The sequence below is a fragment of the Macaca nemestrina genome, chromosome 1 (genome assembly GCF_043159975.1).
Source record: "Macaca nemestrina isolate mMacNem1 chromosome 1, mMacNem.hap1, whole genome shotgun sequence".
Classification (NCBI taxonomy): Eukaryota; Metazoa; Chordata; class Mammalia; order Primates; family Cercopithecidae; genus Macaca; species Macaca nemestrina.
In genome coordinates this window covers 182,562,934-182,590,905 of record NC_092125.1, presented here as the reverse complement: position 1 = coordinate 182,590,905, position 27,972 = coordinate 182,562,934, and the positions used below count along the sequence as shown (strand labels likewise).

General features: G+C 40.3%; 1 protein-coding gene across 4 annotated transcripts in view; it reads left to right on the top strand.

Moving 5' to 3' along the window:
- The first annotated feature begins 2,188 nt into the window (after window positions 1-2,188).
- Window positions 2,189-27,972, top strand: part of C1H1orf185 (chromosome 1 C1orf185 homolog) — a 68,788-nt gene continuing 43,004 nt past the window's right edge. Inside the window, exon 1 of one of the 4 annotated variants that reach the window (XM_011764163.3) lies at window positions 2,189-2,342. In XM_011764163.3, the coding sequence (XP_011762465.1) occupies window positions 2,219-2,342 (124 nt within the window). In that variant the 5' untranslated portion in view covers window positions 2,189-2,218. The other 3 variants (XM_071093126.1, XM_011764164.3, XM_011764165.3) reach the window with 3 other exon arrangements.

Here is a 27,972-nt window from a genome sequence, read left to right as displayed (position 1 = left end):
TGGTAGGACACAGCAGCATTCCAGGCTCTGTGAAGTCAAGGGCAGTAGCACTAATGTCCCAGGAATGGCAGGGCATAGCTGTGGCTTGGGCCCTGCGGTACAGGGAGCAGCACAATGATGACGGCACTCCCTGGGAAGGCAGGGTGCATCCTCTGCTAGAGGATAGTCTGGTTTCATGGAAGCAGGGTTCTACAGTTGTTCAGCCTGGAGCGTAGGTTGTTTCAGTTCACCCAATCCTCTGTTTTCCTGGGAAGTGGGGCACCACATTGGCTCAGTCCTGGGAACTGCGGTTGCTTGGCTCAGCCAAGGGACCCATAATCTTGTGAAGTGGAGTGATTCTTCAGCTGCAACACCGGGAAGGGGACTGCTCTGGCTGGCCCACAGCACCAGTTCCCTAGAAGGCACTACCTCAGGTCCAGTACAGGAGGACATGACTGCTCGGAGTAGCCAAGCCACCAGTTTCCCAGGAGGCACTGCTTCACCTCCAGTGCTAGGGGCATTACTGATCTGGGTGGCCAAGGCACCATATCCCTGGAAGGTAGGCTACTGCTGCTGCAGCTCCTGCACTGGGGGGCAGGGCACAGCAGTCACGGGAGGGGTAAGGCACAGCAGCTCGACCCCATGGGATAGCGTGGAGCAGCAGCTTGATTTAGGATGGTGAACCACCAGACAGTGGTGGTACCAGTGTAACAAAGCCTCGGGAATGGAGAGGTGCAATAGCCACTCACCTCCGGAGCAGGACTTCCTCCAGCCATGGTTCTGGATCGAAGATGGCACATGAAGGACAGAGCACAGCATTGACTCCTTCTCTGGGAGAAGTGCAGCCATATGGACACCAGGCAGTTCCCTCTGCTAGGCTTAGCACCTTTGAGGAATACAGGATTTCCCAGTGGTGAGGACTGTAGTTACCTCAGTGGTGATGACGGCTGCTGGGTTCCTCTTGCTTACCTTTTCCCTTCACTGAAAACTTCATCCCGGTTCTGAGTTGGTCCTGACTGGAGTATGGATGGGGTAGGATGTGAGCTGCTTCCTTCTTTTCTCTATGTAACTATCCTGGGTTTCTATGCTCTTCAGAGTTTATACTAGTACTTTTTTTTCTTTTTAACACGGAGTCTCATTCACTGTGTCGCCTAGGCTGGAGTGCTGTGCTGTGATCTCTGCTCACTGCAACCTCCATCTCCCAGGTTTGAGTGATTCTTGTGCTTCAGCCACCCAAATAGCTGGGTTTATGGGTGTGCACCACCATGCCCAGCTAATTTTTGTATTTTTAGTAGAGATAGGGTTTCACCATGTTGGCCAGTCTGGTCGTGAACTCCTGACCTCACGTGATCGGCTGCCTTGGCTTCCCAAAGTGCTGGGATTACAGGGGTGAGCCACTGTGCCAGCCTATACTACTCCTTTGATATATTTCTGTTTTCTCCTTCAGTTATTTTCCTCAAAATATAATTGTTTATTCATTTCTTTGGCAGTCTTTGTGAAGGAGATAAGCACAGGAACTTCTAGTCAACAATCTAGCTAATGTCCTCCTCTTAAAATTTTAATTGAACCTATGCATGGTGGCTTACGCCTGTAATCCCACTGACTTGGGAGGCTGAGGTGGGAGGATCACTTGAGGCCAAGAGTTCTAGGCCAGTCTGGACAAAATAGTGTGACCCCACCTCTAAAAAATAACAAACAAAAAAAAATTAAAAATTACTTGAGCATGAAGACATGCATCTGTAGTCCCAGCTAAACTTAGGGAGGCTGAGGAAAGAGGATCACTTGAGCCCAGGGGTTCAAGGCTGCAGTGAGTTATGATTATGCCACTGTACTCTAGCTTGGGCAACAGAGTCAGACCCCAACTCTAAAAACTTTTTTTTAAGTTGAAGAGTTTTCAGAATAACATATTATCACTTATTAGTGGTAGTGTTAATATTATTTGTACTTGTATAATTGCATTTCTCTTACATACATTTAAATCTTACAATAAGCACTAAATGATGCTTTGTGACATTAATACCTTAATGAAAATAATGAAGCACTATATATTTTATTACTATACCAAAAACTATAAAAGCTATTCCTCAAAAGCTCTAAAAGCCTTTCTTAAAAACTGTAAAGTATAATGCCCAGCAGAGGATGCTGCAACTGCATGAAGAAAAGCAAACAATGGCCTTAGTGACATCACATCTTCCTAATTCAAGTCAGGGAAACTAATACATACTTTTCTTAGACAGTGATGCACATTTGTCTTCTGGCTTATGACCTACTGAACTTTTGGAAGAAGAGTTACAGTGAAGAGAACCTAGGAAAATTCAGAGGAAACTTGAGGGATAAAATTGGAAGACTACCTTGGTGTGAAGGTCAGCAGACTTCTCTCATTCTCTAGTGGCATCAAAATGTACTTACATAATTCAACATCTATTTCAGCATCTTTAAATAATACTAACACCATTTTAAAAATGCCCTTAGTTGGCCGGGCACAGTGGCCCACGCCTGTAATCCCAGCACTTTGGGAGGCTGAGACGGGCGGATCATGAGGTCAGGAGATCGAGACCATCCTGGCTAACACGGTGAAACCTCCTCTCTACTAAAAATAAAAATAAAAAAAATGAAAAAAAAAAATTAGCTGGGCATGGTGGCAGGCACCTGTAGTACCAGCTACACAGGAGGTTGAGGCAGGAGAATGGCGTGAACAGGGAGGCAGAGCTTGCAGTGAGCCCAGATCGCGCCACTGCACTCCAGCCTGGGCGACAGAGCGAGACTCCGTCTCAAAAAAATAAAAATAAAAAATAAATAGAAAATAAAAATGTCCTTAGTGATTGAATTGGTATAATAGCTGTTCTTTTTTTTTTTTTTTTTTTTTTTTTTTTTTTTTTGAGACGGAGTCTCGCTCTGTCGCCCAGGCTGGAGTGCAGTGGCGCGATCTCGGCTCACTGCAAGCTCCGCTTCCTGGGTTCACGCCATTCTCCTGCCTCAGCCTCCCGAGTAGCTGGGACTACAGGCGCCCACAACCGCGTCCGGCTAATTTTTTGTATTTTTAGTAGAGACGGGGTTTCACCGTGGTCTCGATCTCCTGACCTTGTGATCCGCCCACCTCGGCCTCCCAAAGCGCTGGGATTACAGGCGTGAGCCACCGCGCCCGGCCAATAGCTGTTCTTGCATTGCCATAAAGAAATATCTGAGACTGGGCAATTTTTAAAGAAAAGAGGTTTAACTGGCTCATAGTTCTGCAGGCTATACAAGCATGGTCCTGGCATCTGCTCAGCTTCTAGGGAGAGAGCTTTTACTCATGGCGGAAGGTGAAGGGGGAACAGGCACATCACATGGTGAAAGCAGGAGCAAGAGAGAGTTGGGGGGCACACATTACAACAAAACAAGAACTCAATATCATGAAGACAGCACCAAGCCATAAGGGATCTGCCCCCATGATCTAAACACCTCCCACAGGTCCCATCTCCAACACTGGAGATTACAATTCAACATGAGATTTGGTGGGAACATATACTCAAATCATATCAATTGGTGACACATGTATATAGTGTGTCTTTTATCTTGACAATTCAGATATTTCTATTGATGATAGGATAAGAATATATGCATTCTATTGCAGCATCCTTTGCAACTTCTACTTGGTTATTAGATGATTTCTTCAAGACCTGACATTTTAAAAAGTAAACAATTCAACAGGTAAATTCCTAAGAATCTCTAAGCAAACATACCCAATAAAAATCAAAACAAGTGAGATACAAATTACTGGAATAAATAATCTTTCAGTGCAAAGACAGACAGACATCCATAAGAGAAATCAGCCAACAGAGATCTCCCCAAATGAACACAGCAAGGAACCAGGGACTGATCCTAACAAGATGACAAAATGTGAGGTCTCTGACCGATTATTCAGAGCAGCAGTTTTGAGGAAACTCAGTGACCTCCAAGATGACACTGAAAAACAATTCAGAAATTTATAAAAAATTTAACTAAGATATTGAAATATTTTTTTTTAAATCAAGCAAATCTTGGAATTAAGAAATACATTGGCAGAAGTGAAAAATTCATTAGAGCCTCTCAGCAGCAGAATGGATCAAGCAGAGGGAAGAATAAAAAAGGAAGAAGAGGCCAGGCACGGTTGCTCATGCCTGTAATCCCAGCACTTTGGGAGGCTGAGGCAGATGGATCACTTGAGGTCAGGAATTCGAGAACAGCCTGACCAACATGGTGAAACCCTGTCTCTACTAAAAATATAAAAATTCGCTGGGTATGATGGCATACACCTGTAATCCCAGCTACTTGGGAGGCTGAGGCAGGAGAATTATTTGAACCTAGGAGGCGGAGGTTGCAGTGAGCCATGATCATGCCATTGTACTCCAGCCTGGGTGACAGAGCAAGACTCTATCTCAAAAAAAAAAAAAAAAAGAAGCAGGAAGACATAGCCGGGTGTCGTGTCTCATGCCTGTAATCCCAGCACTTTGGGAGGCTGAGGCAGGTGGATCACCTGAGGTCGGGAATTCGAAACCAGCCTGGCCTACATGGTGAAATTCCGTCTTTACTGAAAATACAAAACTAGCCAGGCATGGTGGTTGGTGCCTGTAGGTGTCTGTAATCTCAGCTACCCAGGAGGCTGAGGCAGGAGAATCTCTTGAATTCAGGAGGTAGAGGTTGCAGTGAGCCAATATCGTGCCATTGCACTTCAGCCTGAGCTAGAAGAGTGAAACCCTGTCGCAAAGAAAAAATAAAAATAAAAATAAAGCAAGAAGACAGAGTATTTGAAATTATACAATTGGAGGAGGAAAAAGAATGAAAAGGAGTGAAGATTACTTAGAAGATATATAGAAAGTTACCTCAAAAGACAAAATCTAAGAGTTATTGGTGTTCAAGGGGAGTTGAGCAAGAGCAAGGAGTAGAAAGCTTACTCAAAGAAATAGTAACAGAAAACTTTCCCAAATTTGAGAAAGATATAAAAGATATACAGGAAGGTCAAAGAACACCAGAGAGACTTGACCCAAATAGGATGAACCCAAGGCATATAATAATCAAACTTTGAAAGTTCAAGGACAAAGAGAGGATCCTAAAAGTAACAACAGAAAAGAAGCAAATAACATAAAAGAACTCCAAGTTGTCTGTCAGGAGACTTCTCAGTGGAAACTATGCAGGACAGTAGGGAGTGGGACTACATTTTCAAGATGCTGAAAGAATGTATTATGCATTTTCCCAAACGACTTAAACCTGTATTCTTAATACATTATAGTTTTGAATATATCCTACAAAGATTAATTGAAAAGAAGGATAAATTGGCACATTTGAAATTATGTTAGGTGACGTTATCACAAAATCAACTGTTTTGGTATATAATAAATATATGAACACAATAAAAGTGTATTCTATGTGCTGTACAAATATTAACCACTATGGTTCATGAAATTGTTGACCATTGATACAATCCCTCACTTATAATATTATTTTGTATTTTTCTAATTACAAGCTGCATTTTTTATGTTACTAAACTTTGATACAAAAGAAGATGTAGGCTCAGTCTACTATTTTGATAAAACTCAAAATCAAATGGCATAATTTCTTAATTTACTTTAGATTCAATATCTCATTTGTCTCATACAGTAAGTCTGAGGGGTAGGGAGCTACAGCAGTTATAGTCGTTTTCTCTCTCCTATATCAGAGGACCCTTAGACATAGGGTATTTGTCGATTGACTCATTCCCCCACATTATTTTTGTATATCAACTACCATGACAATGAGAGAAACTTGGAACACTACAAGTTATAAGCAAACTTATATAAAGATAAAAATGACTGAAAAAAAAAATCAGGAGGGAATAGAAGACATCAATAAATCTATAAAAAGTAAAGATATTAAATTGATTTTTAAAACTTTTACAAAGCATATCCCAGATCCAAGAGGTATCACAAATGCACCCTGCCAGCCGGGCGCGGTGGCTCACGCCTGTAATCCCAGCACTTTGAAGAGCCGAGGCAGGTGGATTATGAAGTCAGGAGATCAAGACCACCCTGGCTAACATGGTGAAACCCCATCTCTACTAAAAATACAAAAAATTAGCCAGGCGTGGCAGCATGCGCCTGTAGTCCCAGCTGCTGGGGAGGCTGAGGCAGGAGAATCACATGAACCCGCGAGGTGGAGCTTGCAATGAGCCAAGATTGTGCCACTGCACTCCAGCCTGGGCGACAGAGTGAGACTCCGTCTCAAAAAAAACCAACAAACAAAAAAACAAAAATAAAAACACAAAAAAACAAATGCACCCTTAGAAAGCACCCTAAGGTGTGTCTAGAAATGTCATCCAGGAGCTAGGGCCTGGAATGCCAGCCTCAGGACTCTGCCTGGTGCAATATCCCATGTGGCTGATCTGGTATTCAAGTTGCAAGACAAACTCTATTTTAGAGAAGGGAAGGACCCATCCCTGGCAGAATTCATCACCTGCTGACCCAGGAGCGCTTGGGCCCTGAATAACCAGCAGCAATACTCTGCCAATTTTTCATGAAGAATTAAAAATAATAATTCACAAATACTTTTACAAAAGACAGAAGAGGAGGGAACACTTTCTCATTAATTCTACTAGGCCAGGATTACTATAAGTTGACAGCCAAACAAAAGCAGTACAAGAAAAGAAAACTACAGAACATATCTCTCTTAAATGTCCACAAAGAAATATTCAAGATAATACTAGCAAACTGAATACAAAACATATAAAAAGGATTATACACTATTACTAAGTGTGATAGTATGAACAAATACACAGTTTGTCTAACATGTAATAAACTATTAGCTTATCTGTCCATGTACATCACTTCCGGAGTTTCTTCGTGTGTGTGTGTGTGTGTGTGTGAGTGTGTGTGTGTGTGTGTGTTACTTATGGTAAAAACACTTAACATGGATAAGTTTGTTATCCTGATTATGATGGGAGTATCACAAGTATATGCACAAATCCAGACTCAAATAGTATACACTAAACAGGTGTGTGGGGTGTACTAATTATCCTTCAATAAAGTTGTTAAAAACAATTAATGTAATATACCATATTAATAAAACAAAAGGACAATTTTTTAAAGATGCTGAAATAAAGCTTGGCATGAGGGCTCACGCTTGTAATCCCAGTGCCTTGGGAGTATGAGGTAGGAGGATTGCTTGAGACCAGGAGTTCAAAGAGCTGAAAGAAAAGAACTGCCATTCAAGAATACTGTATTCAGCAAGGAAAGATAGTCTTTCCATGACAAACAAAAGCTGAGAGAATTTACCACCACCAGTCCTGTCTTACAAGAAGTCATAGAGTTTTTCAGTATGAAAGAACAAAACACTAATGTGCAAAAAGAAAACATTTGGAAGTATAAAACCCACTAGTAAAATTAATTATAAGGAAAACCACAGAATATTTTGACATCATAATTGTGGTGTGCAATCCATGCCTACCTCTAGTATGAAACCTAAAAAACAAATATATCAAAAACAACAATAGCTATAGCAACCTGTTAACATATAGACAATATAAAAATATGTAAATTGAGGCAACAAAATGTGTGTGTGGGGTGGAGTTGAGATACAGAGTTTTTTTAGTTTATCCTTTGTTTCTATTTTTTGTGATCTAAGATAAGTTGTCATCTCTTTAAAATAACTAGTTATATTTATAAGATTTTTGTAACCCTCATGATAACCATTATGCAAAAAAACTTATAATAGATACAGTAAAAATAAGATGCCATGAGTTAAAAGATACTACTAGTAAAAACCACTTAACCACAAAGGAAGATGGGAAGAAAAAAGAGAAGAGTTACAAAACAACCAGGAAACCATCAACAAAATGGCAGGAGTAAGTCCTTACTTATCAATAATAACACTGAATGTAAATCATTCTATTCTTTAATTAAAAGTCACAAAGTACACGAGCGTATAAAGAAAAAAGACCCAGTTGTGTACTGCTTGCAAGAAACCCACCTCACCCATCAAAATACACATAGACTGAAAGTAAAGAAGTGAACAATGTTATTCCATGCAAGTGGAAAGCAAAAAAGAGCAGGAGTAGCTAAACTTATATCAGATAAAATGAACTACACATCAAGACTATAAAAAGAGAATAAGATGGTCACTATATAATGATAAAGGAGTCAATTCAGCAAAAGGTTATTATGATTATAAATATTTATGCACCACCGCTGGAGCACCCAAGTATACAAAGCAAACTTTAATAATTGAAAGGAAGAGATAGATTGTAATACAATAATAGTAGGTTATTTCAATAGCCCACTCTCAGTAATGGACAGATCATCCTCCCACAAAAAATCAACAAAGAAACCTTGAGGTTAAACTCTACACTAGACAAAATAGAATGAACATTTACAGTCCATTTCACTCAACTACTGCAGAATACACTTTTTTTTTCCATCAGCACATGGAACATTCTACAGAATAGACCATATATTAGGCCATAAAACAAGCCTCAACAAATTGAAAAAAAGTAGAAATAATGTCAAGTATCTTTTTTTACCACAATGAAATGAAACTAGAAGTCAGTAACAAGAGGAACACGAGAAACTACACAACACATGGAAATTAAACAACATGCTCCCAAATGACCAATGGGCCACTGAAGAAATTAAGGAGGAAATTAAAACACTTTGGGGGTGGAGGCAGAGCAAGATGGACAAATAGAAGGCTTAATTGATTGTCCTTCCAGCAACTATCCACAACAATTGAACAATGGTTCAATCTACAATTGAACAACTATCCACACAAAAAAGCACCTTTATAAAAACCAATAATCAGATGAACAATCACAGTACTTGGTTTTAAGTTCATATCACTGAAAGAGGCACTGAAGAGGTAGGAAAGCATTTTGAAATGCCAGTGCCACCCCTTCCTCATCCCCCACAGCAGCTATGTGGTGCAGAGAGAGAATCTGTGTGCTTGGAAGAGGAAAAGTGTAGTGATTGTGGGACTTTGCACTGGAACTCAGCAGAAAGCAATACCAGGCAGAACTCAGACGGAGCCCATGGAGGGAGCATTTAGACCAGCCATAGCCAGAGGAGAATTGCCCACGCCAATAGAACCATTGTCAGAACTTAAGTTCCAGCAAGCTTTGCCACCATGGGCTAAAATGTTCTAGGGCCCTAACTAAACTTGAAAGGCAGTCTAGGCCACAAGGACTGCAATTTCTCAGCAAGTCCTGCTGCTGTGCTGAGCTTGAAACCAGTGGACTTGGGGGCAAGTAACCTAGTGAGACACCAGCCAAGGCAACCAAGGCACACCCCTCTTCCATCCCCGGGCAGCACAGCTCGCAGCTACAAAAAAGACTCCTTCCCTCTGCTTGAGGAGAGGAGAGGGAAAAGTAAAATAGAGTTTGTCTTGCAACTTGAATACCAGATCAGCCACATGGGATATTGCACCAGGCAGAGTCCTGAGGCTGGCATTCCAGGCCCTAGCTCCTGGATGACACTTCTAGACACACCCTGAGCTAGAAGGGAACCCAGTTCCTGGAAGGGAAGGACCTATCCCTGGCAGAATTCATCACCTGCTGACCCAGGAGCGCTTGGGCCCTGAATAACCAGCAGCAATACTCAGGCAGTACTTGCCATGGGCCTTAGGTGAGACTCAGAGACATGCTGGCTTTAGGTGTAACCCAGCACATTCACATCTGTGATGGCTATGGGGAGAGCCTTCTTCTGCTAGAGAAAAGGAGAGGGAAGAGTAAAGGGGACTTGGTCTTGCAGCTTAGGTACCAGCTTGGCCACAGTGGGGTAGAGCACCAAGCAGGCTCTTGGGGTCCCTGATTTCAGGCCTTAGCTCTTGGACAGCATTTCTGGACCTGCCCTGGACCACAGAGGAGCCCATTGCCCTGAAGGGAGAGTCCCAGGCCTGGCAACATGTACCACAAGTTGACTGGAGAGCCCTTGGGTCTTGAGTGAATATCAGAGGTAACCAGGCAGTACTTACCATGGGTCTAGGGTAGTGATGGTCATGGGGAGAGACTTCTCTGCTTGTGGAAAGGGGAGAGAAGAGTGGGGAAGACTTTGTCTTGTGGCCAGGGTGCCAGTTCAACTGCAGTAAAATAGAGCACCAGGTAGCTTCCTAAGGTTTCTGACTTCAGGCTCTCAGATGACATCTCTGGGCCCACCTGGGGTCAGGGGGAACTGGCTGCCCTGAAGGGAAGGTTGCACGCCTGGCTGACTTTGCCACCTGCTGATTGTAGAGCCCTAAGGCCTTGAGTGAACATAGGTGGTAGCCAGTGATTACCACAGACTTTGGGTGAGACCCAGTACCATGCTAACTTCAGGTTTGAACCAGCACAGTCCCAGTGGCTCTCCCAGCTGTAGGCATCTCAGCACACACAGCAATATTCCATTTGTTTGACAGAAAGTAAAGGAAGGGAACAAGAGTCTCTGCCTTGTAATCCAAAGAGTTCTTCCTGGTCTTATCCAAGACCACCAAGGCAGTACTTCTAGGAGTCTGTAAGAGCCGTAGCGTTACTCAGCTTGGGGTGCCCCCTAATGCAAATATGGCTCCATGACCAAAAACTTAGATGATAACACCCAAGTCCCTTCAAATATTTGAGAAGTCTTACTAAAAAGGGCAGGTACAAACAAGCCCAGACTGCAAAGACTACAAAAAATACTTAACTCTTCAATGCTCAGACACCAACAAACATCCATAGGCATCAAGACCATCCAAGAAAATGCGACTTCACCAAACGAACTAAGGCACCAGGGACCATTCCTGGAGAGAGAGAGAGATGTGACCTTTTACACAGAGAATTCAAAATAGCTGTCTGAGGAAATTCAATGAAATTCAAGATAATACAGAGAAGAAATTCAGAATCCTATCAGATAAATTTAACAAAGAGATTGAAAGAATAAAAAAGAATCAAGAAGAAATTCTGGAGTTGAAAATGCAATTGACATACTGAAGAATGCATCAGAGTCTTCTACCAGCAGAATTGATCAAGCAGAGGAAATAATTAGTGAGCTTGAAGATAGGCTATTTGAAAACAGACAGAGGAGAAAGAAAGAAAAAAGAATAAAAAAGAAAGAAGTACACCCACAAGTTTTAGAAAATATCCTCCAAAGGGCAAACCTAAGAGGTTTTAGTCTTAAAGAGGAGACAGATAGGGGTAGAAAGTTTATTGAAATGGATAATAACAGAGAACTTCCCAAATCTAGAGAAAGATATCAATATTCAAATACAAGAAAGTTATAGAACTCCAAGCAGATTTAACCCAAAGAAGACTGCCTTAAGACATTTAATAATCAAACTCCCAAAGGTCAAGGATAGAGAAAGGATTCTAAAAGCAGCAATAGAAAAGAAAGAAATAACATGAAATGGAGTTCCAATAGGTCTGGCAGGAGACTTTTCAGTGGAAACCTTACAGGGCAGGAGAGAATGCGTGACATATTTAAAGATGTGAAGGTAAAAAAAAAAGTTTATTCTAATAATAGTGTATCCCGTAAAAATGTCCTTCAGACGTGAAGGATAAAAAGACTTTCCCAGATAGACAAAAGTTGAGGGGGGATTTCATCAACACCAGACCTGTCATATAAAAAATGCTAAAAGGAGTTCTTCAATCTGAAAGAAAAGAATGTTGATGAGCAATAAGAAATCATCTGAAGGTACGAAACTCACTGGTAACAGTAAGTACACAGAAAAACACAGACTATTACCACGCTGTGATTTTGGTGTGTAAACTACTAATATCTTCAGTAGAAAGACTGAAACATGAACTTATCAAAAATAGTAACTACATCAACTTTTCAAGACACAGACAGTAAAATGAGAAAAAAACAATTTGATTAAAAAAGGGCAAATGATCTGAACAGATATTTCTCAAAAGAAGACATCCAAATAGTCAATAAATATATGTTCAAATGCTCAACATTACTTATCACCAGCTATCTGCAAGGAAAAATCACAATGAACTGTCATTTCATCCCAGTAAAGATAGTTATTATAAAAAAGACAAAAATAGCAAAGGTTGGTGAGGATGCAGAGAAAAGGGAACTCATATACTGTTCATTAGAATATAAACTAGTACAATCACTATGGAGAACAGAATGGAGGTTCCTCAAAAAACTACAAATGGAACTACCACATGATCCAGCAATCCCACTACTGGGCATTTATCCAAAAGAAAGGAAATCAGTATATCAGAGTGACATCTGCACCCCTGTGTTTATTGTAGCACTATTCACAATAGCGAAGATATGGAATCAACCAAGGTGTCCAGCAACAGATGAATGGATAAAGAAAATGTGGTGGCCAGGCATGGTGGCTCATGCCTATAATCCCAGCACTTTGGGAGGCCAAGGTGGGAGGATCACTTGAGGTCAGGAGTTCGATATCAGCCTGGCCAAAATGGTGAAACTGAAAATACAAAAATTAGCCAGGTGTGGTGGCTGGCACTTGTAATCCCAGCTACTCGGGAGGCTGAGGCAGGAGAATTGCTTGAACCCAGGAGGCGGAGGTTGCAGTGAGCTGAGATTGTGCCATTGCACTCAGGCTGGGAGACAGAGACTCTGTCTCCAAAAAAAAGGAAATTTTTCAGCCACAAAAAGAATGAAATTCTATCATTCATAACAAGATGGATAGAACTGGAGGACATTATGTTAAGTGAAATAAGCCGGGCACAGAAAGACAAAAATTATATGTTCTTACTCATATACGGAAGTTAAAATAAAGTTGACCTCATAGAAGTAAAAAGTAGAACAGAGAATACTAGAGACTGGGAAGTTTAAGGGGAAGAGAGGATAAGGACAGATTTGTTAAAGGATACAAAATAACAGCTAGATAGGAGGAATAAATTCTAGTGTTCTATACCACTGTAGGAGAATTATAGTTTGAAATAGCTAGAAGGTGGATGCTGAATGTTCACAACACAAATAATTACCCTAATCTGGTCACTATATATGTGTGCTAACTACCCTGATCTGGTCACTATATATGTATGAAATATCACTATGTACCCTGTGAATACGTACAATTATTTGTCAATTTGAAAGAAAAATGTGGTGGCCAGGAGCGGTGGCTCACATCTGTAATACCAGCGCTTTGAGAGGCCAAGGTGGGCAGATCACCCGAGGTCATGAGTTTGAGACCAGCCTGGTCAACAGGTTTCACATGGTGAAACCCCATCTCTACTAAAAATACAAAAAATTAGCCAGGCATGGTGGGACATGCCTGTAATCCCAGCTAGTTCAGAGGCTGAGGCAGGAGAATCGCTTGAACCTGGAAGGCAGAGGTTGCAGTGAGCCAAGATCATACCACCACACTCCAGTCTGGGTGACAGAGCAAGATTCCATCTCAAAAAAAATAAAAAAGAGAGAGAGAGAGAAAGAAAAAAAATGTGATGTATATACACAAAGGAATATTATTATATTATTAAGTCATAGAAAAGAATGAAATTCTGCCATTTGCAGGAACATGATGAAACTGGGGGTCATGGTTACATGAAATAAGCCCAACACAGAAATATAAATACTTCATGTTCTCACTTATATGTGGGAGCCTAAAAAATGGATCTCTCCTAACACAGAGAAATAATAAATGTTTGAGGGGATGTTTATTCCAATTATCCTGGTTTTGTCATTATACATTGTGTGCTTGTATCAAAATATCACATGTACTCCATAAATATGTACAACAATTACGTATCCATAAAATTATAAATAAAACGGGGGATCTCATGAAGATAGTAGATTGGTGGTTACCAAAGGCTAGGAAGAGTGCGGGGAGGGAGTTGGTTAATGGATACAAACATACAGTTAGATAGGAAAAATAAAACCTGGTATTTGATAGATCAGCAGGGTGACTGTAGTTAATATTAATCTATTATGCATTTCAAAATAACTAGAAGAGAACAATTTGAATGTTACTAGCATACAGAAAAGATATAGCTGGCTGGGCGCAGTGGCTTACACCTGTAATCCCAGCACTTTGGGAGGCCAAGGCGGGCGGATCACGAGGTCAGGAGTTCGAGACCATCCTGGCTAACACGATGAAACTTGTCTCTATTAAATACACAAAAAATTAGCCAGGCGAGGTAGTGGGCGCCTGTAGTCCCACCTACTCAGGAGGCCAAAGCAGGAGGAATGGCGTGAACCCGAGAAGTGGAGCTTGCAGTGAGCCAAGATTGCACCACTGCACTCCAGCCTGGGTGACAGAGCGAGACCCCGTCTCAAAAAAAAAAAAAAAAGAAAGATATAGCCAGGTGCAGTGGCTCACATCTGTAATCCCAACATTTTGGGAAGCAGAGGCAGGAGGATCACTTAAACCCAAGAATTCAAGACCAGCTTGGGCAACATAGTGAAATCCTGTCTCTACAAAAAAAAAAAAATTCTTTTTTTAATTAGCTGGGTGTGGTGGTGCACACCTGCAGTCCCAGCTACTCAGGAGGCTGAGGTGGGAGGATCCTGTGAGGCTGGGTAGGAGGTCAAGGCTGCAGTGAGCTATGATTGCACCACTGCACTCCAGACTGGGTGACAGAGCAAGACTCTGTCTCAAAAAAATAAAATAAAATAAAATAAAATATATAAATTTAAGATGATCGATATCCCAATTACCCTGATTTGATTCTATTATATCAAATTATCACATGTACCCTGTAAATACACATCTACTATGAATCAATAAAAATATAAAGTAAATATGAAAGGACACAGATCAGCTACATTGTTATCCTTGATAGAAAGAAAAAAAAATAATTTCTCATAGCATTTTATTTAGGGACTATTTGGGAATAATGACCATTATTTAGGGATGTGGAAAAAGCCATCCTCAATAAAAATATTACAGCAAATATAGTAATGTTTCTTGTCAGTTTATGCAAAAGCTGATCCAACTAATTTAAGAAGAAATTTAAGAAGGAAGGTTGAAAAATCACCTTGCTTTATGTAACGTTGAAATTTTCTGCAATCACTGTAATCATAAGGTTTATAACACTTTTAAATGTGGGAAGAAACGCTTTGATAGCATAAGATGTGAGAGGTCATCTGAAATTAAGGATAGTGGTAGATAGAATTGAAAGCTTGAGCAAAAAGCAGAGGTTTAGAATAACTGCAGTACATTTTGAGATCTTCGAGAATAAAATGTCAAATAAGCTGACTGCAGATGAAACCCTACTCCAAAGACTTAAAGAAACTAACAGCAGGGGGGCGGAGCAAGATGGCCGAATAGGAACAGCTCCAGTCTCCAACTCCCAGCGCGAGCGACACAGAAGACCGGTGATTTCTGCATTTTCAACTGAGGAGCGCAGCTCATCGCCAGCAATGGATCAAAGCTGGACGGAGAATGACTTTGACGAGATGAGAAAAGAAGGCTTCAGTCCATCAAATTTCTCAGAGCTAAAGGAGGAATTACGTACCCAGCGCAAAGAAACTAAAAATCTTGAAAAAAAAGTGGAAGAATTGATGGCTAGAGTAATTAATGCAGAGAAGGTCATAAACGAAATGAAAGAGATGAAAACCATGACACGAGAAATACGTGACAAATGCACAAGCTTCAGTAACCGACTCGATCAACTGGAAGAAAGAGTATCTGCGATTGAGGATCAAATGAATGAAATGAAGCGAGAAGAGAAACCAAAAGAAAAAAGAAGAAAAAGAAATGAACAAAGCCTGCAAGAAGTATGGGATTATGTAAAAAGACCAAATCTACGTCTGATTGGGGTGCCTGAAAGTGAGGGGGAAAATGGAACCAAGTTGGAAAACACTCTTCAGGATATCATCCAGGAGAACTTCCCCAACCTAGTAGGGCAGGCCAACATTCAAATCCAGGAAATACAGAGAACGCCACAAAGATACTCCTCGAGAAGAGCAACTCCAAGACACATAATTGCCATAATTCACCAAAGTTGAAATGAAGGAAAAAATCTTAAGGGCAGCCAGAGAGAAAGGTCGGGTTACCCACAAAGGGAAGCCCATCAGACTAACAGCAGATCTCTTGGCAGAAACTCTACAAGCCAGAAGAGAGTGGGGGCCAATATTCAACATTCTTAAAGAAAAGAATTTTAAACCCAGAATTTCATATCCAGCCAAACTAAGTTCCATAAGTGAAGGAGAAATAAAATCCTTTACAGATAAGCAAATGCTTAGAGATTTTGTCACCACTAGGCCTGCCTTACAAGAGACCCTGAAGGAAGCACTAAACATGGAAAGGAACAACCGGTACCAGCCATTGCAAAAACATGCCAAAATGTAAAGACCATCGAGGCTAGGAAGAAACTGCATCAACTAACGAGCAAAATAACCAGTTAATATCATAATGGCAGGATCAAGTTCACACATAACAATCTTAACCTTAAATGTAAATGGACTAAATGCTCCAATTAAAAGACACAGACTGGCAAACTGGATAAAGAGTCAAGACCCATCAGTCTGCTGTATTCAGGAGACCCATCTCACATGCAGAGACATACATAGGCTCAAAATAAAGGGATGGAGGAAGATTTACCAAGCAAATGGAGAACAAAAAAAAAGCGGGGGTTGCAATACTAGTCTCTGATAAAACAGACTTTAAACCATCAAAGATCAAGAGACAAAGAAGGCCATTACATAATGGTAAAGGGATCAATTCAACAGGAAGAGCTAACTATCCTAAATATATATGCACCCAATACAGGAGCACCCAGATTCATAAAGCAAGTCCTTAGAGACTTACAAAGAGACTTAGACTCCCATACAATAATAATGGGAGACTTCAACACTCCACTGTCAACATTAGACAGATCAATGAGACAGAAAGTTAACAAGGATATCCAGGAATTGAACTCATCTCTGCAGCAAGCAGACCTAATAGACATCTATAGAACTCTCCACCCCAAATCAACAGAATATACATTCTTCTCAGCACCACATCGTACTTACTCCAAAATCGACCACGTAATTGGAAGTAAAGCACTCCTCAGCAAATGTACAAGAACAGAAATTATAACAAACTGTCTCTCAGACCACAGTGCAATCAAACTAGAACTCAGGACTAAGAAACTCAATCAAAACCGCTCAACTACATGGAAACCGAACAACCTGCTCCTGAATGACTACTGGGTACATAACAAAATGAAGGCAGAAATAAAGATGTTCTTTGAAACCAATGAGAACAAAGATACAACATACCAGAATCTCTGGGACACATTTAAAGCAGTGTGTAGAGGGAAATTTATAGCACTAAATGCCCACGAGAGAAAGCAGGAAAGATCTAAAATTGACACTCTAACATCGCAATTAAAAGAACTAGAGAAGCAAGAGCAAACACATTCGAAAGCTAGCAGAAGGCAAGAAATAACTAAGATCAGAGCAGAACTGAAGGAGATAGAGACACAAAAAACTCTCCAAAAAATCAATGAATCCAGGAGTTGGTTTTTTGAAAAGATCAACAAAATTGACAGACCACTAGCAAGACTAATAAAGAAGAAAAGAGAGAAGAATCAAATCGACGCAATTAAAAATGATAAAGGGGATATCACCACCGACCCCACAGAAATACAAACTACCATCAGAGAATACTATAAACACCTCTATGCAAATAAACTGGAAAATCTAGAAGAAATGGATAATTTCCTGGATGCTTACACTCTTCCAAGACTAAACCAGGAAGAAGTTGAATCCCTGAATAGACCAATAGCAGGCTCTGAAATTGAGGCAATAATTAATAGCCTACCAACCAAAAAAAGTCCAAGACCAGATGGATTTACAGCTGAATTCTACCAGAGGTACAAGGAGGAGTTGGTACCATTCCTTCTGAAACTATTCCAATCAATAGACAAAGAGGGAATCCTCCCTAACTCATTTTATGAGGCCAACATCATCCTGATACCAAAGCCTGGCAGAGACACAACAAAAAAAGAGAATTTTAGACCAATATCCCTGATGAACATCGATGCAAAAATCCTCAATAAAATACTGGCAAACCGGATTCAGCAACACATCAAAAAGCTTATCCACCATGATCAAGTGGGCTTCATCCCTGGGATGCAAGGCTGGTTCAACATTCGCAAATCAATAAACATAATCCAGCATATAAACAGAACCAAAGACAAGAACCACATGATTATCTCAATAGATGCAGAAAAGGCTTTTGACAAAATTCAACAGCCTTCATGCTAAAAACGCTCAATAAATTCGGTATTGATGGAACGTACCTCAAAATAATAAGAGCTATTTATGACAAACCCACAGCCAATATCATACTGAATGGGCAAAAACTGGAAAAATTCCCTTTGAAAACTGGCACAAGACAGGGATGCCCTCTCTCACCACTCCTATTCAACATAGTGTTGGAAGTTCTGGCTAGGGCAATTAGGCAAGAGAAAGAAATCAAGGGTATTCAGTTAGGAAAAGAAGAAGTCAAATTGTCCCTGTTTGCAGAGGACATGATTGTATATTTAGAAAACCCCATTGTCTCAGCCCAAAATCTCCTTAAGCTGATAAGCAACTTCAGCAAAGTCTCAGGGTACAAAATTAATGTGCAAAAATCACAAGCATTCTTATACACCAGTAACAGACAAACAGAGAGCCAAATCAGGAATGAACTTCCATTCACAATTGCTTCAAAGAGAATAAAATACCTAGGAATCCAACTTACAAGGGATGTAAAGGACCTCTTCAAGGAGATCTACAAACCACTGCTCAGTGAAATAAAAGAGGGCACAAACAAATGGAAGAACATACCATGCTCATGGATAGGAAGAATCAATATCGTGAAAATGGCCATACTGCCCAAGGTAATTTATAGATTCAATGCCATCCCCATCAAGCTACCAATGAGTTTCTTCACAGAATTGGAAAAAACTGCTTTAAAGTTCATATGGAATCAAAAAAGAGCCCGTATCTCCAAGACAATCCTAAGTCAAAAGAACAAAGCTGGAGGCATCACGCTACCTGACTTCAAACTATACTACAAGGCTACAGTAACCAAAACAGCATGGTACTGGTACCAAAACAGAGATATAGACCAATGGAACAGAACAGAGTCCTCAGAAATAATACCACACATCTACAGCCATCTGATCTTTGACAAACCTGAGAGAAACAAGAAATGGGGAAAGGATTCCCTATTTAATAAATGGTGCTGGGAAAATTGGCTAGCCATAAGTAGAAAGCTGAAACTGGATCCTTTCCTTACTCCTTATACGAAAATTAATTCAAGATGGATTAGAGACTTAAATGTTAGACCTAATACCATAAAAATCCTAGAGGAAAACCTAGGTAGTACCATTCAGGACATAGGCATGGGCAAAGACTTCATGTCTAAAACACCAAAAGCAACGGCAGCAAAAGCCAAAATTGACAAATGGGATCTCATTAAACTAAAGAGCTTCTGCACAGCAAAAGAAACTACCATCAGAGTGAACAGGCAACCTACAGAATGGGAGAAAATTTTTGCAATCTACTCATCTGACAAAGGGCTAATATCCAGAACCTACAAAGAACTCAAACAAATTTACAAGAAAAAAACAAACCACCCCATCAAAAAGTGGGCAAAGGATATGAACAGACATTTCTCAAAAGAAGACATTCATACAGCCAACAGACACATGAAAAAATGCTCATCATCACTGGCCATCAGAGAAATGCAAATCAAAACCACAATGAGATACCATCTCACACCAGTTAGAATGGCGATCATTAAAAAGTCAGGAAACAACAGGTGCTGGAGAGGATGTGGAGAAATAGGAACACTTTTACACTGTTGGTGGGATTGTAAACTAGTTCAACCATTATGGAAAACAGTATGGCGATTCCTCAAGGATCTAGAACTAGATGTGCCATATGACCCAGCCATCCCATTACTGGGTATATACCCAAAGGATTATAAATTATGCTGCTATAAAGACACATGCACATGTATGTTTATTGCAGCACTATTCACAATAGCAAAGACTTGGAATCAACCCAAATGTCCATCAGTGACAGATTGGATTAAGAAAATGTGGCACATATACACCATGGAATACTATGCAACCATAAAAAAGGATGAGTTTGTGTCCTTTGTAGAGACATGGATGCAGCTGGAAACCATCATTCTTAGCAAACTATCACAAGAACAGAAAACCAAACACCGCATGTTCTCACTCATAGGTGGGAACTGAACAATGAGATCACTTGGACTCAGAAAGGGGAACATCACACACCGGGGCCTATCATGGGGAGGGGGGCGGGGGGAGGGATTGCACTGGGAGTTATACCTGATGTAGATGACGAGTTGATGGGTGCAGCACACCAACATGGCACAAGTATACATATGTAACAAACCTGCATGTTATGCACATGTACCCTACAACTTAAAGTATAATAATAATAAATAAATTAAAAAAAAAAAAAAAAGAAAGAAACTAACAGCAGATATTCTTGAGTTTCCTGGATGACACATAAGAAACAACTTGCTGAAAAGCTGAAATTTCCTTTGCTATTAATAGTAAGAAAACAAAACTGACTAAAATCAGTTGACACCAAAATGGCCAATTAGAGTTTGTGCAGAATGAATTTGCTGACATTACAGCCTGAATTTCCACCATGTGTTTTTTATTAACTCTCCCTGAATTTGCACATGGGACCCATGAGGAAGCATGAAGAGATAAGTACACATGCCTGAGGACTTTCCAGACCTCCGTTTCCTTCCACCAATCACCTACTAATTTCAGAATGCACCCCCTGAAGTTTTCTAATAAAAATACTGCCTTGAAGCCAGCATAGGGAGACAGATTTGAGCTGGACTCCTGTCTCTTTGTTGGTTGACTTGCAATAAAAAGCTTCTTGGCTGGGTGTGGTGGCTCATGCTTCTAAATCCTAGCAGTTTTGGAGTCTGAGGTGGGAAGATCACTTGTGCTCAGGAGTTTGAGACCAACCTGGACAATATAGTGAAATCCCATCTCTACCGAAAAAAATTTTTTAAATTTAAATTAGCTGAGTGTGATGGCACATGCCTGAAGTCCCAGCTACTTGGAAGAAGGAGGCGGGAGGATCATTTGAGCCTGGCAGATTGAGGTGGAAGTGATCCATGATTGAGCCACTGCACTCCAGGCTAGGCAACAGAGCAAGACCTTATCTGGGAAAAAAAAAAAAAAAAAAAAAAAGCATTTCTTTTTTCTTTTCTCAAAAACCCAATGTCATAGTATTTGCTGCAATCACATTGGGCAGTGAGCCTCTTTTGCTTGATAACAAAGATATACATAATTCATTGGATTCAATTTACTTTAAAAATAAGCAAGCCAGGCACATTGGTTCATGCTTGTAATCCCAGCACTTTGGGAGGCCGAGGTAGGCAGATCACCTGAGTTAAGGAGTTTGAGACCAGCCTGGCCAACATGGTGAAACCCTGTCTCTACCAAAAATACAAAAAATAGCTGGGTATGGTGGTGGGTGCCTGTAATCCCAGCTACTTGGGAGGCTGAGGCAGGAGAATCACTTGAACCCAGGAGGCAGAGATTGCAGTGAGCCAAGATCATGCCACTGCACTCCAGCCTTGGCGACAAGAGCAAGACTTCGTCTCAAAAAAAAAAAAAGGCAAAGCAAAATTAACAAAAAATGTTCCATAGCCTACCTGACTACTCACATAAGCGATTAGATTACGGAATATACATTTGTAGTTCATCGAGAATAAAAAGTCAAATAAGTTTGTGATGAAATATATAGTATAGTAATGGACCCATAATTTCAGAAAGCTAAAAGGTTGCCCTTTTTTTAAAAAAATGGTAGATTAAACCCCATAAGTACTGCTTTAGTGGCATGCTGTAAATCCTGATTTACTGTGTTTTCATTTTATTTGTTGAAAATATTTTTTTATTTTCCTTTGAAACTTCCTCTTTAGAGTAATGATTATTTAGAAATGTGTTATTTAGAAGTTATGACAGTTTTCAACGATTTCTCTGTCTTAGATAATGTATCATGTGCACTTGAAAAGAATATGCATTCTGCGCTTGTTGGGTTGAATGTTCTATAAATGTCCATTAGATCCAGTTGACTGATGGTGGTAACATCAATATGTGGCTTCCAAGGTTTCCCTGGGGATCATCTCTACCCCCGTCAGCCCAAAGGGAGAAAGATCATGAAGAAAACTGTGTGGAATGTTTTTATGACATCACTTCCACTCAAATTCTATTGGTTAGAACTCAGTCATATGGCTTCACCTAAAGGTATGAGAAGCTGGATCATGTAGTCTGACTTTTTGCCTGGGAAGAAGAGGAAAATATATTTAGACGAACAACCAGAAATCTCTTTCTATTCTCTGGAAGAGCTTGTATAAGATAAGAAATACTTGAATCATGGGTATACAGTAGAAATTGTAAAGTTATTGGGGCTTTCTATTTTCTTTGGGGGAAATTTTGTAACTACTGATTCAGTTTAATGGATACCGTTCCTATATGTTTTCTATTACTTCTTGAGTCACTTTTTGTTACTTTTTAGGTATACATTATTTTGTATAAGTTTTCAAATATATTAGCATAAATTCATTGAAAGTATTTATTTTAACTTCTGCTCTATCTGTAATTATGTTCTTTCTTCATTTTTAATATTATTTATTTCTGCCTTCTTTTTTTTTTTTTTTTTTGAGACGGGAGTCTTGCTCTGTTGCCCAGGCTGGAGTGCAGTGGCCGGATCTCAGCTCACTGCAAGCTCCGCCTCCTGGGTTTACACCATTCTCCTGCCTCAGCCTCCCCAGTAGCTGGGACTACAGGCACCTGCCACCTCGCCCGGCTAGTTTTTTGTATTTTTTAGTAGAGATGGGGTTTCACCGTGTTAGCCAGGATGGTCTCGATCTTCTGACCTCGTGATCCGCCCGTCTCAGCCTCCTAAAGTGCTGGGATTACAGGCTTGAGCCACCGCGCCTGGACTATTTTTTTCATTTGGTTAATTTTACTAGAGATTTGTTCATTTTATTAGTCTTTACCAAGAATCATAAATTTTATTTCATTAATTTCTGTTCTTTATTATTTTCTTCCTCTACTTTCTTTGGGTTTATTTTGCTGGTCTTTTTCATCTTGCAATTTGTATGCTAAGCTCATTAGTTTTCAAACTTCTTTTCTAATATATGCATTTAGGGCCATATATTTTCCTTAAATTTGGCTCCAGCTGTGTTCCTATGAGTATTTATGCATAGTATTTTCATTATTATCTAGTCCTGTGTATTTTCTAGGTTCTACTGATTTCTTCTTTAATCAATGAGTTATTTACAATGTGATTTTAAATTTCCCCAAGCACGGGAGCTTTTCTTAGGGTATATTTTAGGTTATTAATGTAGGGATTAATTGCATTATTGTCAGAGAACATGGTATATATAATAATGATATTATAAAACTTGTTGAGTCTTAACCAGGTACAGTGGCTCACACTTGGAATCCCAGCACTTTGAGAGGCCGAGGTGGGAGGATCCCTTGAGGCCAGGAGCTCAAGACGAACCTGGGCAACACAGGGAGACTCCCTCTCTACAAAAAAATTAAAAATTAGCCAGGGATGGTGGCACACATGTTTAGTCCTAGATACTTAGGAGGCTGAGGTGGGAGGATTAGTTGAGCCCAGGACTTCAAGACTATAATGAGCTACAATCATGCCACTGCACTCCAGCCTGGGCAACAGAGTGAGATCTTGTCTCAAAAGAAAAAAAAACCCACAAAAACCACGGAACAAACAAAAACTTGTTGAGTCTTGCTTTATGGCCTGATATTATTATATGCATGTTAAGTTTCAGATGTCTTTCCCTTTTTTTTTTGACTGAGTCTCAGTCACCCAGGCGGCAGTGCAGTGGTGCAATCTCTGCTCACTGCAACCTCTGCCTCCTGGGTTCGAGCAACTCTCCTGCCTCAGCTGCTCTGATAACTGGGACCACAGGTGCGCACCATCACCTCTGGTTAATCTTGTGTATTTTTAGTAGAGATGGGATTTCACCATATTGGCCATGCTGGCCTGGAATTCCTGACCTCAGGTGATCTGCCTGCCTTGGCCTCCCAAACTGCTGGGATTACAGGCATGAGCCACTGTGCCCAGCCATTATGTTATTAATTTCTTATAATGTTATCTTATTTATTCCTTGCTGTAATTCTGTGAGATAGTATGATTCTCATTTTTCAGGTGAGAACATTAAGATCCACCCAAGGCCGGGCGCGGTGGCTCAAGCCTGTAATCCCAGCACTTTGGGAGGCCGAGACGGGCGGATCACGAGGTCAGGAGATCGAGACCATCCTGGCGAACACGGTGAAACCCCGTCTCTACTAAAAAAATACAAAAAACTAGCCGGGCGAGGTGGCGGGCGCCTGTAGTCCCAGCTACACAGGAGGCTGAGGCAGGAGAATGGCGTAAACCCGGGAGGCGGAGCTTGCAGTGAGCTGAGATCCGGCCACTGCGCTCCAGCCCCGGCGACAGAGGGAGACTCCGTCTCAAAAAAAAAAAAAAAAAAAGATCCACCCAATATCATGAGTAGCTTTTCAAAGTTCAGGATCCAGTTAGGGTTTTTTTTTTTTTTTTTTTTTTTTTTTTTTTTTTTTTTTTTTGAGACGGAGTCTCACTCTGCCGCCCAGGCTGGAGTGCAGTGGTGCAATCTCAGCTCACTGCAAGGCTCCGCCTCCCGGGTTCACGCCATTCTCCTGCCTCAGCCTCCCGTGTAGCTGGGACTACAGGTGCCCACCACCGCACCCGGCTAATTTTTTGTATTTTTAGTAGAGACAGGGTTTCACCGTGTTAGCCAGGATGGTCTCGATCTCCTGACCTTGTGATCCACCCATCTCGGCCTCCCAAAGTGCTGGGATTACAGGCGTCAGCCACCACGCCCCGCCTCAGTTAGGCTTATATCAGATCAAAGCAAACACTAACTATAAACAATCAGTATGGTCCACTTTACATACTGGCTGCATATCAGCCCAGCATATATTTCATTATAGATTTTTAAACCTCAGAGTGAGGATTATTCTTATTTTAAACAGCTTTTTATCCCCCGTTGGTCCCCCATGCAATGTTTCACACATATTTGCTGTTCAACAGATATTTGTTGATTGGGCTAAACCACTTATATACAGCATAAACCTAAGAATGAAATCTGACAAAACTCAAGAAGAGCAAAATAAACAGGTAGTTTGTGAATATTCAAAAATAAAAGCAGGACTTACAGTTCTGGAAACATTGCCAAAATTAATCTGAAAATACTCCTGGTACAAATACTAAGTACTTCTGATTTAATATATAGGTCTATAACATATAAATATATAACACATAAATATATAAATATGTGAATATAGATGGGCTGAGGAAGAAGGACCTACAAATGCAATTATAGACATAGAATTGGGAGGAAAACCAAGTGAATTTAAGTTATAGACATTAAGGCAAGAGAGGGAGAAAAGTCAGTAGTGACTTTTGGATTTTGTGTTAATGAAGTTCTTCATCACTGTGGAAATAGAACTTGTATGGAAGTAGAAATTTTTATTTTAATAAGTTTGGCTATAAATGGTAAGAAAAGGGCCATTGTAAGCTGGAGGGTGCTGTAGTGACAGAGTTTTATTTATTTTCATATGGAAAAGTCATAATCAGGTTTAAGACTTAATCCCTTTGACTAGGCTATTTCTTACAGTCTAAATCTTAAGATTTGGCTCAAGTGTCATTTCTGGAAAACTATTTTTGCATTGGGCCAAACTGCCTCTGTTGTTACAGCACTGTAAACAGGTTATTCTCATAACACTCAGGATATTTTAAGGAACAGATATGTTTAAATTACTTGTCCCCTTCTAGATTGTATGCTCCATAATCATGTGTTACTCCCCTTCCCCTTCCCCATCCCCTTCCCCTCCCCCTCCCCCATCCCCTCCTCCTCCCCCACCTCCCTCCTCCTCCCCCTCTACCCCTCCCCCTCCTTCTCCTTCTCCTTCTCCTTCTCCTTCTCCTTCTCCTTCTCCTTCTCCTTCTCCTTCTCCTTCTCCTTCTCCTTCTCCTTCTCCTTCTCCTTCTCCTTCTCCTTCTCCTTCTCCTTCTCCTTCTCCTTCTCCTTCTCCTTCTCCTTCTCCTTCTCCTTCTCCTTCTTCTTCTTCTTCTTCTTCTTCTTCTTCTTCTTCTTCTTCTTCTTCTTCTTCTTCTTCTTCTTCTTCTTCAATGAAGTCTTGTTCTGTCACCCAGGCTGGAGTGCAGCATTGCAATCTCGGCTCAGTGCAATCTCCGCCTCTCGGGTTCAAGCTATTCTCCTGTCTCAGCCTCCCAAGTAGCTGGGATTACAGATGTGCACAACAACGTCTGGCTAATTTTTTGTTTTGTTTTGTTTTTAGCAGAGATGGGGTTTCACCATGTTGGCCAGGCTGGTCTCAAACTCCTCACCTCAGATGATCTGCCTGACTCAGCCTCCCAAAGTGCTGCGATTACTGGTGTGAGCCACCATGCCCCACCTGTTACTTATCTTTGAATCACCAGTTCTTGACTAGTATTTGGCAACAGAAAATTATCAGGCAATGTTTAACTATGCAGCCTTGAAAAAAAAACAACAACTTTCTCCTATCTTTCTGTAGATCTTCCTATGTCTTTATTTTGTATTATTCTTCCATTATAACACCCATAATACTTTTAAATTGAACTTAAAAAATATGTACGTCCTTCCTACTAAGCAGCATACTTCTTGGGGGGAAGAACCTTTTATTATCCATTTTTTAATACTAGCATCTATCATTTATCCATTGAATATTTAATCATTTATTGAGTAACCAGTCATTATTCTAAACTCTGAGAATACTATAGTGGAAAAGACTTATGTTCTATTGGCTCTGAGAAGACAGACAACAGACAATAAACCAATGAATAAAGAATATTATTAATGATTGTTATTAAAGACAAAGAAATAGAGTGATATAATAGAGTAACTATTGAAAGTGGGGAATTACTTTAGATAGGATACTTAAGAGTGGAGTCAAAAAAAGTAAAAATACTATCTTTGTATATAATATGACTTTATGATATATATTGACTAAACCTTCAGAGTAGGAGCAGAACTTAGTGATCGCACAGTCAAGCCTTCTCATTTTACAAATTGATTTAGACAGAAAGCAAGACTTGTTGAAGGTATTAGCAAATATGTAATTTTTCCTTCCCATAGTAAAATGTTTTGCAAACTTTCATGTTCTTTATATCTCATTGAAATTCCCCTGAGAGGTAAATGATTCATTTAAACCAGGGGCTGGAATGGTGTACTAATCACACCTATTTTCTGTCCTAATAGAGAATTTTTAAGGAGAGGAAAGGTAGGAGGGCAGAGATTCTCAGAGCTGAAAGTTAAGTGGGCTATAAACACAGTGATAAAAATATAGAAGGTGCTACAAGGAGACTTGTAATGTCTGAATAGATGAGTCAGGAATTATATATGAAGCCTAAAAATTTTTTTCTGATTTTTCTAAGATATTCGTGGTAGAAAATTTGATATACAGAAAGGTCTAGAGTGAAAATTGTACCTATAAGCCCTTACCCCAGGAATAATCAATGTTGATTATTTTCTTTATACAAATAGTTTTTCAACTCTCTCTCCCTCTCTCTCTCCCTTTTTTTTTTTAAACAAAATTGAGATTATATTATGTCTATAGTTTTTAAATATTTGAGAAAAGGAAACCAGCCTTGGCAAAAAAAGTGAGACTCTGTCTCTAAAAAAAATTTAAAAGATTAGCCAGGAATGGTGGCATGTGCCTGTAGTCCTAGTTACTTGGGAGGCCAAGGCGGGAGGATCAGAGGATCGCTTGAGCCCCAGGAGTTCAAGGCTATAGTGAGCAATGATTGTGCCACTGCATTCCAGCCTGGGCAACAAAGTCAGGCCTTGTCTCCAACACATATTGGAGAAAAGCAGAAAAATGAAAAGGAAAAAGAATAGTAAACACCCATGTAATCTCCTCATAAATGAACATTTTTTTGCTGATGTAAGCTTCAGATCTGTAATTTTTTTTTTTTTAGATAGAGTCTTGCTCTGTTGCCAGGCTATAATGCAGTGGTGCAATCTCAGCTCACTGCAACCTCCAACTCCCTGGTTCAAGCGATT